The sequence below is a fragment of the Sinohyriopsis cumingii genome, chromosome 14 (assembly GCF_028554795.1).
Source record: "Sinohyriopsis cumingii isolate HCF-2022 chromosome 14, ASM2855479v2, whole genome shotgun sequence".
Lineage (NCBI taxonomy): Eukaryota > Metazoa > Mollusca > Bivalvia > Unionida > Unionidae > Sinohyriopsis > Sinohyriopsis cumingii.
The window spans coordinates 123650618-123669916 of NC_142974.1; the positions used below are offsets into that span (position 1 = coordinate 123650618).

Consider the following 19299-nt stretch of genomic DNA (forward strand, 5'->3'; position numbering starts at 1 on the left):
GTCAAGGGCATTCATAAATTCAATGAAATATATTTAGTATTTGAGATGAAACTTTACTCTGATTACATGTTTTCCAATGATTGTGTATATGCTATCCGTTGCTTTGATCAAACATGATACAAATGGCTCCTTAATAGACAAGCAGCTAGATAATTTATACAATGATTTTGCTAAAGATCCAAATTATTGTTTAAGGGATGTGATTAATCATCATCGTTGTTAGATCTACCATAACTCTCTTTACGGGACTACTAAATTGTAGCTGTTTAAAGCAGGAGTTTACTTAATAATGTTGTAATGTCTACAGTAGCTCTCTTAAAGGTAACACTAAATTTAATATATTTGAATTTTTGTATAATAACATTTAAATCGGATTTGTTGTTGATATCATGTGACATTTGGTTGAGAATTGTGTAGTCATGTGACTAGCAATGCAAATGGTGAGTACCAGGTCAGGCTTCATCTAGTTTAAATAAAATACAACAATTATAATACTTGCTAGAAAGCTTGGGTTCATTGGGAAAATTGTGTTTTGCCACTAGTCACCAGGTACTACTTGTATGCAGATTTACTGTTTTGTTAAATCAATACGGCATGCTGTTATGCATGTAGTCACTCTTTTTAAGTGATTGGGATGCTCGTTGCATTCATCTTGGCCTTCCATTGCCGCTTGAGTTCTCCCATAACTTTGATATGATAGTCAATTTTGGATGTGGCCATGTCCATTAGCACTGCAGAGAAGAGGAAGTTTGCTGGGTACTGTGCAAGTGTCATCAGTTGCCCCACCAATTAGTAAAACAGCATAATTTATTGATCTGCTGTGACAATATTACTAACAGTGATACCCCATATACCCCATTCAGTTAGCATTTATTGCATCCAGAGGTTCAGTACTGTTATAATTATAGCCATTGCTGCTTCTTCAAATGCTAGGCAACAAAGGGTGGCTCAATTCATTCACAGTAGGAGTTTGGCAATCATCAAATGATTTATGTGCACAGATGTTTTTATTGCCATTATTTATTCTTTCATTTTTGTATGAGTGCATTGTATATGAATTATGTATTATATTGACTATGTGCTTGTGTGCATATGTCAAATCAATAAAATTCTGTTCTGTTCTATATCCAACTTTATGAGCCCTGAATACTGTGCCATGGAAAAAGAAATTTCCAGTGTTATTTAGTGCACAAAGGTGTACACGACTTGTTGTGCACAGTACTATTCCATATAACAAAGTTTAGTGTTTGACTGATAGTTTCTGGTGGCTTCTTTGGTGTGTATCATTGTGACTGCTTCAACTGAGTTCCATAAACCTGATGGTGTGCTGCTGGATAAGATGTACATGTTGCAATCTACCAAAGCTGGAGCAGTGGAGAGAATTCAAGAAAGCTTCATGCACCACAGCATTTGTACAATCTTTTCGCACCTGTCTCTACTGGAGAAACATGTGTATCAGCATCTTTCCATCTTGGCGTTATTTCATAGCGACTCCACCTGGGTGTTTAACCTTAGTTGTGTCATTTCGTGTGATGTGCTGATTTGTCCCTGATGCCAAACAAAACAATTACTAGCAATTACTAGAAAAAGCATGGAACTCTCCTAAAACATTTTAGTGACAGCAGAAAGCTGGTCGTCTAATTATTAAACAACAGGTTAGAGGCAATATGGTCTAAAAGGTTGGACTGTAAGTATGGCATGTAATCATTCAGCAGTTCAAAGTTTAGCATTTTTAATATATAGCAGCAATAGATGCATCACACTGTGTGTCACCATTGTGAATGCCGACCTAGTGATACTGGCACAATGACATCCTCACCAGCAGCAGCTAGTGAAGTTTGAAATCTGATGACTGATGACAGCCTACTAGATTTGGTCTACGGTGCTTGGGTTATTCATCTATACAAATGATGGTAGGGCCCCTCTATACACCAGGTGCATCCGAGGGAGTGAAAGTGTATGTTCACGTCTGTATTGTGATGTATAGACTATGAACTGTTAATGCTTGAGTTTTACAATGGTTGAAGGAGGTTAGCCTGTTAAAATCAAAGAGTTTACATATTAGATAAAAACATGATCACATTATATTGTACAGTTTACCATATTTTGTTTTCTGATCCTGGATGGGAAGGTTGTCTGGATATCCTTAGCTATATTTCAGTGGCAACTCAAAATGAAGTACATGATACAGTTTCTAGGGCACAGGAGCCACATTGCAATAGAAAATTAGAAGCTGACATGGCCTAAAAATGTTCACATTATTGTGTCTTTGATTTGAACATAAGGTTGTGATAAACAACTCGCCTTGGATGCAAGAGGTTGTGGTTTTGAACCCAAGCCGAGTCATATTAAACACTTATAAAAATGGTATTATAGTCTGAATATACCTCTCCATTTGTTTATACCCCCTGTACCAATTTAAAAAACAAAAAGCACAAATGAGATAAAAGATGTACAGAATTTAGTTGGTCCATTCATTGATAGGATGAACTATGTCACTCTGTTGTCTGAAGAAGAGGGACTGCCTAATAGAGTATGCAATATGGTGTCATGTTTTTATGGAAAGTACTTTAAGTATGAAAAGTGCAAAAGGACACCAGTGTTAGGACCACTCTGGTCATAGTCAGGTTAGAAATTATAAATCAGTGAATGAATTGACTGAATTTTGTGCACTTTTTATGATATTAGAGATATTCGTTATTGAAATCATTATGGGATACAAACAAATGAAGAGTTATATTCAGACTATAGCAGCTGCTTTGCTTGGCGCTCAGCATTAATAGATTAGTGTTAGGATTGGTTGGCCTGCTGTCAGGATAATGTGACTGGGTGGGTCATGATGCTACATGTCTGCAGCATGATGTCCCAGTGCTTGACATGAATACAAACTGTGACACTGCAGACGTTGTAGCAATCTCATGGCTGAAAAATTGTTAAGGCTATGTTTAAAGTCCCAATCAGACACACACACGCAGTAATAAACAACATTATTTCATTCCAGCTTAATTAAGTTCAGTCTCCAGAAGCACTGTTAGCTGTACTTTGATATAATTTGAGAGTAATCATTCATTAAAAATATATTTGTTGCAATTACAAAGTTCCTCAAGATTGTTGGCACATCACCTCATCCAAGACTATGGGCTCATCAGCATATTCAATGCTGGAATTCACACACAGGAGATACTGTACTTTTGGACTTCTTGCAATTTAATTCACCATATTGTAAGTTCCTTTTTCGATTTTTATTGTGTATTTTAAGGAAATGAATTATTTGTTGAATTTTACTAAACTTGTTGCTTTTGTTGTTTCTGCTAATTTAAGACTGTAGAGTTGAAACACCCCTGTATCGCTCATCTCATCGGAGTTATATTTGGAAAAGAAAGCCCCGATTCATTACAGTAATTGGTCAGAGAAACTAACAGTCAGTGAACCTATGAACACCGGGAGAGGGAATAGTATTGGTTACTCTTAGTGAGAATGTTGGTAGGCATGTTAAAGACTTTAGGGATATCAAACAAGCATGCCCCTTTTTGAGTGTGCATTTGTGTCATTTGGATTTTTAATGTGGCTTTAACAATTTTTTAGTCATATTGCTACGATTTCTGTTCGTGGCAGTTTATAGTGATGTATAGCACTGAGGCATCATGCCACAGACATGTAGCATCATGTCCCAGCCATTAATGTTATCCTGATGCCAGTTTGCCAGTTTGACCAGTCCTAACACTAAACCCTTAATGCTGAGCATCAAGCAAGGGAGCTGCTAGTACCATTTTTATAAGACTTTGGTATAACTCTGCCCTTGTTCGAACCTATGACCTCCAACATCCAAGGCAGATGCTTTAACCACTTAGGCCACCGGAGCGGTCCCTCATTTTTGCCATAACCGCCATATTGCAAGTAAGATATATGGCAACAAGCTAGAGATCTATATTTGCCAGGAAGCTAATCTGCCTCCAGATCAATTAAATATTCATTCATGTTTCTTATAGAGGAATTATAATCTTGCTATATCCAAAGCTCCAAGACCCACACAAAAATCTGTACTGTTGAAACCTCTTAATGGGTTGAGACTGATCATTAATCGGTACACCTTTTACAAAAGGTACATCACATACTAAATGCAGCAGATAGCTTTGGCACCACACTGATTGCCATGTTCTCTTGCACTGATGTGGCAGCGATTAGAACAGTCATTGTTGTCCCCTTCTCTAATTGCCCCTGAGATAATGGCTTTTAGTTGTGAGTTGTGGTGTGATTTCTGTGGCTGGAAATGTTATGATCCCTTGATCCCAAGGTGGAAGTTTTCTATTGAACATTGATGGATAATGGACCTTTTTTCTCACATTCCCGATGAAAATTGATAAGATAAATGGCACATATTATGTAATTTCCAGACAGGATTTTCAACTTTAAATTCTGATTCTGAGAAAGAATTGAGAAATATAAATCCCAACTGATCCTGTTCTTTGAGAAGTGTGTTGATAATTAGGTATCTGAGTGTTTGTAACTTTTATCATTGGTAAAAATTAGTAGCATATAATGTATGAATCTTGTACAGTGCTACATTGTCACAAATCTACAAGGCAGTCATTTAAGGTTGGTCTTGAAGAAGATGAGAAGATGCTGTTGGATGGCTTTTTACCTGCATGCATCTACCTATCTGTTAGAACAAGTTTGTTATGATAACTGTTCATAATTTAGATGGAGGAATGTGATGAAACATTAAATATATGTTTATCGTAAGATCTAGTTAGTCATAAATGAAAATTATGTTTAACTTATATTCACTTTATTGAAAATATTGTTATTGTTACTCCTCATGTTAACGTGGGATATTTTCACTGAAAGAGCTTATGATTTATATTTGTTCCTGAATACTAATGATGTAGGTCTTAATCCAGCATGGCTACCCAAACTGCCATCTTGAATGTCTTGTTATTGCGGCTCCTTCACAAATTTCATACTGACATTAGTTATTACCAAAGACGTTTTCCATCATATCTAGTTGTCCCAAATGACAAGGGTGCAAATCTGACTTCCAATATGTTTGACTTAGCAGCCAACTTGAAAATCTTATTATTTCTTCTCCTCCTGAATGATGGTTTTATTGACATGAGGTTTTCTGCCAAATACTTCTTGTCATAAATCTAGTTGGTCCTCAGTGAAAATGTTATTCTTCCATCCAAAATGGCTGTCAACTGAACATATTGTTTGGATCAAGAGAGAAATGTTCTGATTTGTCACTGTAGCACGGATCCTATTTCATGTAGCTTTACCCATGGTTTACAGTTAGTTCTGTTGAAACTTTCAAAATAAAATGCAACTTTGATACTAAACTAAATAAAATTATTAGAAGTTTTGTTTATTTCATTAAAATAATGTATTGACTCTGACAGTTATTGAGTGTAAGGCAGGATTCCGTTATCACTTTGGCTTCCACAGACTGATCATCACTTTCTTCAAAACAAAAGAATGATCTTGAGCACCCCAAAATCATTGGAGTGCAAGATAAAAAACTTGGGTCAGTGATATTCAAATAGGTTTTTATTGTTCCGGCGTTTTTATTTTTTTTTATCTCAACCCTGGGCATGGGGAAAGGCAATATTTTACATAAATTTAAAATAATTTTGGAGCATTCTTGTCTCACATATCTGAGAATATATGTCAATATGTGGGTAATATGTTTCATGACCCACTTTTCTCCTAACACCCCATATCAAAGTTAGTCCCAGTATATTTTCCTACCACGATGAACCTAGCCCCTATATCGTAGCATTCCTTAGTGTTTTTATCCGACCCTTATGGGCTCAGGTCTTGTATCACAGCATGCTCCAGTGTCTCTTCCTACCTCCATGGACATAGCTTTTGGGCCGAAGCATGCACCAGTGTCTTTTTCAACAACTATGGACTTAACTTCTGGGTCATATAATGCACCAGCATCTTTCCTACCCCCCATGAACTTTGCCCCTATGTCTAATGATGCACCAATGTGTTCCCAACAGTTCCCAATTGACTAACTTCTTGGTCATTTGTACCAGCGTCTTTTCTTACCCCCATGAACTTAGCTTCATGCAGACTATTGATATTCCATCCCTCTGATACATGCATACACACATACATACATACATACATGCATACATACGTACATATATACATACATACATACGTACATAAATACATTCATTCATACATACATACATACATACGTACATAAATACATTCATTCATACGTACATACATAAATACATACATACATACATTTATTCATACATACATACATACATACATACATACATACATACTTTCTGGACATGAGAAGCAATACTTGCCTCATATTGATTCTAGCTCCTGGGTCATAACATTTGAAACTATTGGCCTCCATCCCTTATGTCCTTATATTCAGATATGTGCTTTCTGGTCATGAAAAGACAACTGATATTGACTCTGGATTCATCTCTATGTTTGCCTTTTAAAATAGTTCTTATGCAAAATTTTCAACCTTCATGATGGGTACAATTATAACTAATTTACAATCACAGAATTTAAGTTAAGATAGTTTGATTTTAAAACTGTTGGAATGGTACAGAAATGGTGTCAGCATAACTCGGTCTTATTAACTTCAGTCCGTGTTTCATTTTAATGAAAGTGGCAGATGCTCGGTAATCAAGTGAGTGGAACAGCAATAAATTGATTTCAAGCAAATTTGCCATGCCGATTTATGCTTGTAAAAACATGAAGAAATTTGATTTCCGACGACAGTTTTGTATGCGTAAGTACTGTAGACAGTTTCCAATGTGTAGTTGACCAGAAAGTCATATTAATTGGTTTGATGATAAATATTGATGTATACAACTTCAATTTACCAAAACAGATACAAGTTTATTGCAAGTTGTCAGGCTTGTCGTTGAGGCTATGAACCCTTCAGATTATCCAGACAGAATAAACCAGGCATCATCATTATATTTCTTCCTTTCTCCTTGACAAAATGAATGCTGACAGTTCTGATGTTAAAGTTGTACAGCCTAAGATTGAAACATAAATCATTCCTTTTCAGGTACTCATGCCCTTCCTGTTGAAGATCAGCCCAAGAATAAAAGGAAGTTGAGACAGGAGCCAATGAGAAAAAAGATGGCAAAACTACATGTAATATCCACTTCATCAACTGTAAAATCTGCTCGAGATATTATTGTGGATGCTGATGCAGACCAGGTATGATTCAAAGCATATGATGGTCATTAATTGTTATAGACTGCAACATTTGGTTACTTACCAGAAAATGCAATTAATAAAGTCTTGTCATGAAACATGGTATAAATTTGAACATGCAGTTTAAAGGTAATTTGGTTGACTTTCTTTAAAGTCTCTAATGTAAAGTTGATTGTGCTCTTTAAAGTCCCTAATGTAAATTTGGATGTGCTCTTTAAAATCTCTGATGTAAATTTGGTTATGCTGTTTAAAAACCCTAATGTAAATTTGGCTATGCTCTTTAAAGTCCCTAATGTAAATTTGGTTGGCTCTTTAAAGTCCCTAATGTAAATTTGGATGTGCTCTTTAAAATCTCTGATGTAAATTTGGTTATGCTGTTTAAAAACCCTAATGTAAATTTGGCTATGCTCTTTAAAGTCCCTAACGTAAATTTGGTTGGCTCTTTAAAGTCCCTAATGTAAATTTGGATGTGCTCTTTAAAATCTCTGATGTAAATTTGGTTATGCTCTTTGAAATCTCTGATGTAAATTTGGTTATGCTCTTTAAAAACCCTAATGTAAATTTGGCTATGCTCTTTAAATTCCCTAATGTAAATTTGGTTGTGCTCTTTAAAGTCCCTAATGTAAATTTGGTTGTGCTCTTTAAAATCTCTGATGTATTTTTGGTTGTGCTCTTTAAAGTCCCTAATGTAAATTTGGTTATGCTCTTTAAAAACCCTAATGTAAATTTGGCTATGCTCGTTAAAGTCCCTATTGTAAATTTGGTTGTGCTCTTTAAAGTCCCTAATGTAAATTTGGATGTGCTCTTTAAAATCTCTAATGTAAATTTGGTTGCGTTCTTTAAAAACTCTAATGTAAATTTGGCTATGCTCTTTAACGTCCCTAATGTAAAGTTGGTTGTGCTCTTTAAGGTCCCTAATGTAAAGTTGGTTGTGCTCTTTAAAGTCTCTAATGTAAATTTGGTTATGCTCTTTAAAGTCCCTAATGTAAATTTTTTTGTGCTCTTTCAAGTCCCTAATGCAAATTTGGTTGTGCTCTTTAAAGTCCCTAATGTAAATTTGGTTGTGCTCTTTAAAGTCCCTAATGTAAATTTGGTTATGCAGTTTAGAGTCCCTAATGTAGATTTATCTATAATGATTTCACACACTATTGCAATGTATATATTTGGTTGCATGAAACTTGGAGAGTCAATGCAGCTGCATTAGTACTGTTCTCTCATGCCAAAAATATTTGAAGGCGAAGCATTTCACACTTCACTGGCATGGATTCAATCTTGCTAGAAAAATCAAACTAGAGTAATTTAACATTTCTTTATTGTACAATGATGGTGCAGTGCATTTACCAAACAAACATCAATGTGACCATCATTTCACATTTTCTAGCTTATGTTTAATTTTGGTTTGGGTTTATAAGTACATAGGTCATTGAGTTCATTCATACATTTAATACTGTTACATCTGTAATCCTGAAACCAGGTGACATCTTGCATCTTGACTACAGTGTGAGTCTTATCTTAAAACTCAGTCGTACGTCTCAGATTTACATTGAGTTTACCTTTATTTTTTCTTTCATGCATATATCTTTACAGTATTGGTTTGTATACATCACTTTATAATAACATTCTCATACAAAAAGGTCACTGTTGCCTACATTTCACATTTTACTGGCATGTGTTAAGTTTTTGAAATTATTAGATGGCCACATCAAATTTTGATATTGGTTGCATTGTATCCAATCCTTTAAAACTTGTTGTTTGGATGCCTTTTGATGAGCAGTGCTCCATTAATTTTGTAATAGGTCTGTCATTATGGCCCATATTTTATACTTCACTGTCTAGTGTTCGTTTTGTTTCATGCTTATTTCTTAGGCATTGTTCATGTTTGAATCATGAAATTGATTTAAATATGTATATGTGTTACTATTCATGCTTGAATCATGAAATTGATTTAAATATGCATATGTGTTATTGTTCATGTTTGAATCATGAAATTGATTTAAATATGTATATGTGTTACTATTCATGTTTGAATCATGAAATTGATTTAAATATGTATATGTGTTACTATTCATGCTTGAATCATGAAATTGATTTAAATATGTATATGTGTTATTATTCATGCTTGAATCATGAAATTGATTTAAATATGTATATGTGTTACTATTCATGCTTGAATCATGAAATTGATTTAAATATGCATATGTGTTATTATTCATGCTTGAATCATGAAATTGATTTAAATAAGCTTATGTGTTACTATTCACGTCTGCAACAAAAGAAGCTCATCCTGACATCTAGTTCATTTACTTTTGGCTTTGGTTAAGTGCTTGTATTGAACTACTCATACAGATAGATGGTCATATCATTGACTTTCATCAAAACATCACACATGTTGTATTGTTGGTTTTAGTGAAAAAGGTGCGAATCCAATATGGCAATCACAGCAGCTAATTTGAAAACCTTGTTACTGCTAGGGAAAGATCAGATGTGGTTGCAGAGCTAGAGAGTTAAGAAGAATAATTGATTTTTACTTCAGTTCCTGGAATTCCTTTTGATGAGTAGAGTGTCAATCCTTTTGATGATCTCTTGCTTATTCTAGAGGAGGAAATTATCACCTAGGACTCAGAAAGTTGAGAAAATCTTGGGAATTTTCTGACACCACTTGACAGAAACCATTGTATAATTTATTGTAACTGAGCTGATTGTGAGTTATATTTATCATGTTCTGACCAGAATATTTGGAGGTTGCAGTATGGATCACTCGTGTGGTTGCCGTAAACATACTGGTATAGTCAATCCAAATGCTCAGTGGATTAGATTCATCTAGTAGACTGGTGAGTAAACACACAGCTGGATACAGGGTATCTTCTCTTGCATGGAAAATATAAAATCCAGTCAAGTGTCACAATAAGCCAACATCTTGACAGCATAGGTTAGCAGCTTACCAGCTAGCTTAGCAAACTTTGGTGCTTTTGATCGAGTCATGTATACCTGAAATTGATCGAAAAATTGTTTATTTTCTCAAGTAATACATTGTTCTTATTCCACGGACAGACAAGATAAAACTAGTGTTGATGAAATGTGACCTGGTCCTCACCATTTGCTTTACTAGTCAGACAAGTATACCTGGGTAATATTCATGAAACAGCACAGGTAGTGTTTCTCTTTACCCTCATTTATGCTTCAGAGACCCCCAAATGTTTAATGTGACACCCAGTTTTGATACCATAGTTTGTTTTTTACTCAGTCTGACCCCTAGTTTTGACACCAAGGAGAGTTTTGACTCCCAGTCTTGTTCCCCTAGGGATACACCAGCACATGTGAGTGATGGTTTTGTTGTATCACGTGAGTACCACATAAACCTTTGCTTTCAGTTTATGAATCTGGGTCTGTCCCGTTTGCTGCGACAGTGACAAATATCTGGTCTTTTTTTCTTCAGAATAAATATGTTGAGAATTATATGTCCATTCAGGTTTCTACAAAACTAATGTGACTTTAATATCAATAGTTTTGAATTCTTGGACAACATTGGAAATGGGTTTGTTTTGATATCGTGTGACTGTTAGATCTCCAGTGTTGTAGGTTTGCATAGTCATGTGACTTGTAATGCAAATGGTGCTTGCAAGATAAAATTTCATCAATGCTTTAGTTTTGTCTCTATCAGTGGATTAAAACGCTTAAATATTTTGAGAAAATAAATTGATCTTATTGATTCATGCAGGTAAGACTGAATGCGAGATTATTTATGATTGCTAGGCCTCTTGGCAAGAGGCTACCAGGTGCCAACACCATATGGAGGTTACAAATTCCAACTTTTTTTTATAGGCAATTGGCTTTGACCACATACCTCAAATTCCATCATATCTGTTAAAAATTGGTAAAAATTGGATGGGAATATTCAGAGGAAACATGGATTGGAAAATGAACTGTCATTCTTTATAGATAGAACACTTGCTCCAATGTGAGTCCAAAATTTCTCATCTCTGAGCTGAACTTTGCTGCTAAACTTACACTGTGACATGCAGCTTCAAGTAATGGTTTCAAGATTTAAATAGGTCACAGGATATATATGAGATTGTATCCCTCATATTATACAGTGGAACCCCGCTATAACGCGATGATCGGGGTCCATAAAATCGGATCGCATTAAAAGCGGGGTCGCGTTAATGCGGGGTTTTACAATATTTAACTTTTTTTCCAAGAACATATACGTGTATACATGTACAATGATCAAAAGTCGGCTTATCATCAGATGAATATTAACTGGAATGCATTAATTAAGATATATTCAAAATAATCGATGGCTAATATATTTATAGGTTATTACTGTGCATTAAAAACATTTACTAATTTTTATTTGTTTGAACGATAATACAGATTGACCGAGAATACCAGACTATCGCTGTATCATGAAAAGTGTATCAACACCGTATGCTACCGTGCCGTCGTGGCATGCAGTTCATCCATAATGGATGTAATTTCATTGAAAATCGTACAGATTTAAAATATTCAATAATTTTGTAATAGTCTGAATTCGTCGTGTAAAATATAGGATGAACAAAATATTGAAACCATTTACTTGCCGTCTGATATCGTACGGTCATTGCATGCAGCTATTCCCGGGTCTACATACGGTGTCTGTACAAATTTCATACCGCTAAAATTTTATCATATGTGACAACTGCAAGAATAATTAACAATCAACGCATGATTTCAGCGTGCAAATAACTTTTATTTCAGATTTTGTGAACATCAAAAGAAACATGTGAAAACTGCTAAATTAATCGTTGCGCAAAGTGCAAAGTCAGTGTGGTTCCAAATTTAAAATTCATCATTTCTTGAAAAATATATCCAATGACGTTTGCTTCTTTGCCGCGAACTGTTGGGTTCTAGCAAAGTCAAGAATGTTTCTTAATTGAAGGACTTTGACGCTGTCAACATCTTGTGTTTCCAGCCACCTTAAACTTGCTTCTAAATGTACTACTGCTTCAGACACTTTTGGTGGGGGAGTTGGGGTGCCATCGTCATCGTTATCATTATCGTCACTGGTTTCAGGTTCTGATTGTGCAGCTTCATTCTTCCTGCTGACATTTGTAACAATTTCGTCATCTGATATGTGTTCGTATATAGCGCAGATGTCATCTACTGAATACCAGTTAAGGATATCATGATGACTGTGCTCGTATTTTTTGAGTGCTTCTTCTGCTAAACGTACGTCGTCTTCAGTGAATCCTGTAAATTCAAGCTCATCATCACTATCATTTTGTGTCGAGGGCGTAAAAGCTGGCCCAAGACCCTTTATCCAGCATCGTTCAAGGCAGCGTGCAGTGATAGTATCCCAGGCTTTACCTCCAAGGTGACATACTTCTTTTAAGTTGAGTAATGTCAATGATGTGTCGACGGATGCGTTATTATCTGCTACCATTCCCTTTATCATTTCACGGCGACAATTTTGTTTAAATACGGAAATTATGCCTTGGTCAAGTGGCTGGATTTCTGACGTAGTGTTTTTTGGGAGGTACGAAACTTTGATCTTGCCATCACTGCTGACAAGATTTTCCGCTGGGGGGTGGGCAGGGCAATTATCCAGCAGAAGGAGAGCTTTTTCCTCCAGCTTGAGTTTTCGTAAATGAGCCCGAACATCTGGAACGAATGTTTTGTGAAACCAGTCGTCAAATATGGAGCTATTCATCCAAGCATTTTTGCTGTTAGTGTACTGAAATGGAAGTGCCTTCATATTTACATGATGAAAACATCTGGGAGCTTTCGATTTTCCAATCATCAGAGGTCTGACTTTGTGGCTGCCAGACTTGTTAACACAAAATAAGAGAGTCACTCTGTCCTTCCTCTTCTTGAAACCTCGTTTGTGACTGTCAGTCTTGGTTGCAAGGGTGCGATCGGGTAACATTTTATAACATAAACCAGTCTCATCGCAGTTGTAAACTTGGTCGGCTGTGTAGCAACCGTCCTCCAGCAACTTTTTAAGCCCAGTCGGGTAGGAATTGGCAGCCTCTTTGTCAGCGGAGCGGATTTCCCCAGACCCAAGAACTTGGCTGATAGCGTGCCTTTTCTTGAATCTGTCTAGCCAACCATTACTCACCTTAAATTTGGAATCATCTCCATTGATACGGCGATCAAATTTCTCTGCTTGGGCTTTCAGAATTGGGCCAGAAATTGGAACACCGTCTGAGCGAGCTTGTACAAACCATTGGTACAAAGCTGAATCTAGGACATTGTCGTTAGCTAACTTAACCCTTTTACGCTGTAAACCAGTTTCCTCTTCAAGAATGTTGGGTAGACTACGGAGCTTTCCTTCATCTGTTTTCCACCCTCGCAAAGTGGACTCGCTGATTCCTAGATCTCTGGCAAGCTGAGTTTGTTGTTTGCCCTTCTTTAGTTGATCTAGGGCATACAGTTTCTCTTTAGCAGAAAACGACTTGCGTTTTTGAACTTGCTTTTCCATAACAGTAAAATATTTTTTTATATAAGCAAACAACGTACACAGATAAAGCTCGATAACTAAGTAATGAAGACCTGCAATGGTTACGAATCACTTTTTATATAAAACAAAATTAAGCTGAATGGATGTACAATTTCATACCCTTTTAATTTACAGATAATAAAGTGGATATTATTTACTTTCAACTGTTTGTTGTTTGATCACACCGCCAAGCACAGCATACATGTTGGCGGCTTTCGTCCTTTGATGTTTATTAAATTGTGCGACTCTTGTATCAACCACAGCTTTGTCTGCTGCTTGGCTGTGATTGCAGTTAAATAAGAAGCCCATGTCGGCTATTGTTTGAGCAACGACTGTATACAGATTTCATGGAAGACAATCACAAAGACGATTTACTGGCTTTACTCATGGATCCGTAATAAGTAACACTTCCGATAATGTTTACTTTGGCTTAACAATTCAAAAACCTAATGAAACCAGTTTTCTCTTCTAGAGTAGAATACGGAGCTTCACCACAACCTGTTCAAATTGATAAATTTCAGAAGCCAAGCGTTGTACACACTATTTCTCGTACGTTATATATATCGTATTATTTTAGAATTCATACACGATCACTTCTCCAAAATCACTTAAAGAACCTGGATAAATTGTTAAGTTCCGATCGTTTATTATTAAAAGTCATACGCGAATTCTTCCACCAAATTATAATAAACGTTTTACACACTATTTCTCGTACGTTAAACAAATATTTTCACGGTCCGATAAAAATACACGTAAATGAATTTCAAATTTCAGGAACCATGCCACGATCATATTATTTTAAAAGTCACAACTAATCTCATGCCCAAAATGAAGTTAATTTCTTGTTTTGTTTTTTTTACTTTTCTCCAAAAATTTTTTCTCCATGTGTGAATGAATATACGAAATTTCGAGAGCCATGCTACGACCGCGTTATATCCGAATTCGCGTTATGGCGGGGTTCCACTGTATATATTAGGTAACTTTTAAGAAATGATACAATCCCTTGTAAGTGTCAATACCGGTTTGGAGACTGGTTTATTGCACTTTGTGCAAATGTATGTTGATTTTATCAAAACTTCAGTTGTGTTTATAATAATAATAATAATAATAATGAGGACTTTGTATAGCGTGTAATCTTAGAAGCTCTTAGCGCTTTACAACATTATACAACACCTATAAGATAAAAAACATATAATATGATTACAAATGAAACACTATGAAATTAGAAAACATTAAAAAACATGCTGAGAATATTTAAAGTAGGAAACATAATTAGGTCTTTAAGTTTGTTCTTGCAGTTGAAATAAGTGAGTTTTGAGAGCCCTCTTGAATGTGATCACTGTGTCTTTGTGTCTAAGTTCCGTGGGCAATTCATTCCACATTGCTGGGCCCTGGTATGCAAAAGAACGCTGTCCATATGACTTTGTTTTCATAGTGGGAATAATGAGTATACAATTGTCAGAAGAGGAGTGTAAGTATCTTGCTGGTGTGTACACATGAGTGAGGTCAGATAGGTGTGTTGGACTAGAGTCCACAGTGAAACGTAGCACGGAGAACAAATTTTGTGTTTGATTCTGGATCGAATGGATAGCCAGCGTAGGGTATAGAGTAGCAGGGAGGTGTGCTCTGATCGTGGTACTCCAAGTATGATCTGAGAAGCTGTGTTTTGAACTTTTTGAAGTTTCTGGAGCAGATATTGAGATGAACCAGACATAATTGAGTTACAATAGACCAGTCTTGAAAGTACTAATGAACACACAGGTGTTTTAGTGCATCAGCTGAAAGATATTTGCGAATTGAGCTGATGCGTCTGAGCTCAAGATATGCAGCCTTGCATATGTACATGACATGTTGGTGCAGTGTGAGAGTACTGTCCAGAGTAACACCTAGGTTTCATACTGATTGTGTGAATTTAATGTTGGTGTTGCTGATATTTATTGTTTGAAGTAAAGGATGTGAATGAGAAAGTCTTTGTGTTGTGATCAGAATGGCCTCAGTTTTATCATCATTCATCTGCAGCTTGTTACATGTCATCCGTGATTTCACATCAGAAATGCATCTCTCTACACGTTGGATGGTAGCATCAACTTGAGTTGGGTGGCTAGATTTGTATATTTGCAGATATGCAGATTGTACATTGCTAAAAAGACTGTTTGAATTTAGATGAGATAAAAACTGGGATAGAACAACTTTTTCTAAGACTTTTGATATGAATGGGAGATTAGAAACTGGGTGGTAGTTCATTAAATCGTTATGGTCTAGTGTTGGTTTCTTCAGCAGAGGCTTTACAATGGCAGTTTTGAAAAGTGATGGGAATTCCCCGGATGTGACAGAGGTACTAATAACATCAGTTAGTGAAGGCAATACTGGATCTAAGCATTCAAGCAGCAGTGATGCTGGAATTGGGTCAAGTTCACATGACTTTGGTGCACTCTTCATCAGGATTGTACGTACAAAATCCATAGAGACAGGTTCAAATGCTGCTAATGGTTGCGTTCAAATTCTGTATCCCAACTGTATGGTGAAGACGAGTCAATTGAAATTGTGGTGTCAAGTTTATCTCTAATGGTTTGTACTTTGTCACAGAAGAAATTTGCAAACATGTCTGGAAGGTCGACTGGAGAGAAGGTAGTTGGAAGTGGTGTAGATTTGTTCCATGACATTAGCTTGTTAGTAATCTCGAAGAGCTCTTAGCAGCTAGAACTTTCCATGATCTTAGTAGTATAGTGGGCTGATTTCCCTGCATGGACTACATTTGTGACATTCTTCTTAGCAGCTTCATAGATTTGCTTATGAATAGTGATTCTGGTGGAAAGCCAAAGCCTCTCATCTTTACGGCGGTCTCTTTTAGCAGTGCGAATCTGGTCCCTAACACTGCTATACCATGGAGAACACTTTTGAATTGATACTCTGCACTTGGAGGGTGGGGCATGTTTGTCAAGCAATGAACGCAGGCAGTTATCGAGTTGTTCTGCGGTAGGAGGTAAGCAAGTTGTTAGGTTAGCTTGGATGTCATGCATTAGTTTGGTTCTATTTATCATACGGAGATTTCTCTTAGTAGCAGATAAAGGCAGAGGGTTAGGGACTGACACATCAAGATGGCATATAATGCAGAGGTGATCTGATGCAAGATCATGGGATACCAGGGAGGACCGTAGAATGTTATCATCAGGTCTATGAAGAATCCAGTCTAAAATGTGACCATGTTTATGGGTGGGTTGGTTAACTGTTTGAGGTTGAAAACATTAATGGAATCTATGAGTTTTGATGTATTTGGGTTTCCGGGACAGTCAGAGTGAAAGTTGAAATCTCTAAGAATAATCAGGTTGCCATCTATCGAATTTCCATAGTCCCGGAGATTCAGAAACTGCTCCAAAAAGAGAGAGTCAGCCAGCTTGTTTTTTCTACTAGGAGGATGGCGGTATAGGCAGAAAAAATGGACTGACCTTTGCTCCAGTGTGAGTGTAGTTTGGACTAGTTCAAATGATGTGGGGTTGAAATTGAATGTTGTGGTGTGGTTAAGACATTTTATCATGGAGTTCTTTATGATGACAGCAATTCCACCTCCGTGACAATTACGGGGGAACAACTTGATGGAGTAACCAGTGGGAGTTGGATCTGCACACATGGGCTCATTGCCTAATGTTTTTGGCCATGTTTCTATCAGGAAAAAAACGTCAATATTTTGGTCGTTGATAAAATGAACTATTTCTGTTTGCTTTTCCGGTGGTCCTACTGAATGGGCATTGAATATTGCAATACGCAGAGGTATCTCTTGGATAGTTGACACAAAGGTTTATGAATTAATAGGGATTTGAAATAGGTTATCTAAATTAACAGTTGAATTTTTTTAAAATTGTTGAGCCGAAATAAGGGAGATGACTGGAATTCTTCCTGTTCTATGCTGGCCAGCTTTGAAACATTTCTTTTTCACTTCTGTTTACATTTAGGTAGTAATGAATGTAGTCCCAGTTCGTTTAGTCTAGAGCACAATGTAGTGATCAGAGCCAAGGAGTGATCATTTAAAGCAATTAATGAGGGTCCATCGTAGCATAGAGGGGTTGACTGGCAAGTATCACGTGATGGCGGTTTGTTCAAAAACAATGGAGCAAGACAGCTGAGAAAAAGTCTAACTGTTCTCATTTCCAAAATAAGGAGATGAAGAAACACATATACGAATTTAACAGCCAATACATAATGAACACAATAACGTAGATGAAAACAGGCAACAAGCACAAATATCATGAAAACATCACTAAAAAATGGAACAGCTGCTTTAAGCCGGTTAAGCGATAGCGGTCATCTTGTTTAATTTTGAAGGTCTTTTAATAACAATTTAAATCGATCCTTTTGTAATTAGGACTTTTTAAATGATGGAATTTTAGTTAAATCATCTTATGAAATTAGGTTCTTTCAAAAGACTTGTTAGATTTTGATTGGCACAGATTAATTCAGGGTTGAAATTTTTTTTAATACAAAATAAGATTATAATACTTTGCATTAATTATTTTTATATTGTGATAGGAACTGTTTACTTTGCATAACACAAAATTCAATATAGATTGATATCTTTATTTACAACGGATTATTCTGATTTATTTAGAAAAGGTTTGTATGGAAACAGAACTAATTTATGTTCATTATGCTACTGTTTCCTCATACCAACATAATGCACCTCAGTATAGTTTGAATTTTTATTCTGTAAATTAGAATGACTTAAGATGCCAATGTGTATGAATATACAGTAGTCAATGTGTATGAATATACAGCAGTCAGTGTGTATGAATATACAGCAGTCAATGTGTATGAATATACAGCAGTCAATGTGAATGAATATACAGCAGTCAATGTGTATGAATATACAGTAGTCAATGTGTATGAATATACAGTAGTCAATGTGTATGAATATACAGCAGTCAATGTGAATGAATATACAGCAGTCAATGTGTATGAATATACAGTAGTCAATGTGTATGAATATACAGCAGTCAGTGTGAATGAATATACAATAGTCAATGTTTTATGAATATACAGCTGTCAATGTGTATGAATATACAATAGTCAATGTGTATGAATATACAATAGTCAGTGTGTATGAATATACAATAGTCAATGTGTATGAATATACAGCAGTCAATGTGAATGAATATACAGCAGTCAATGTGAATGAATATACAGCAGTCAATGTGAATGAATATACAGTAGTCAATGTGTATGAATATACATTTTTAAATTTGTATGAATATACAATAGTCAATGTGTATGAATATACAGCAGTCAATGTGTATGAATATACAGTAGTCAATGTGTATGAATATACAGCAGTCAATGTATATGAATATACAGCAGTCAATGTGAATGAATATACAGTAGTCAATGTGTATGAATATACAGCAGTCAATGTGAATGAATATACAGCAGTCAATGTGTATGAATATACAGTAGTCAATGTGTATGAATATACAGCAGTCAGTGTGAATGAATATACAATAGTCAATGTTTTATGAATATACAGCTGTCAATGTGTATGAATATACAATAGTCAATGTGTATGAATATACAATAGTCAGTGTGTATGAATATACAATAGTCAATGTGTATGAATATACAGCAGT

At 35.9% G+C, this 19299-nt stretch overlaps 1 protein-coding gene across 1 annotated transcript in view; it reads left to right on the forward strand.

The window, feature by feature from the left end:
• Window positions 1-19299, forward strand: part of LOC149784758 (uncharacterized) — a 93675-nt gene that overhangs the window by 32608 nt on the left and 41768 nt on the right. Inside the window, exon 6 of the mRNA XM_089932782.1 lies at window positions 7055-7209. Within this exon, the coding sequence (XP_089788908.1) occupies window positions 7055-7209 (155 nt within the window). The remainder of the gene's footprint in view (window positions 1-7054; window positions 7210-19299) is intronic.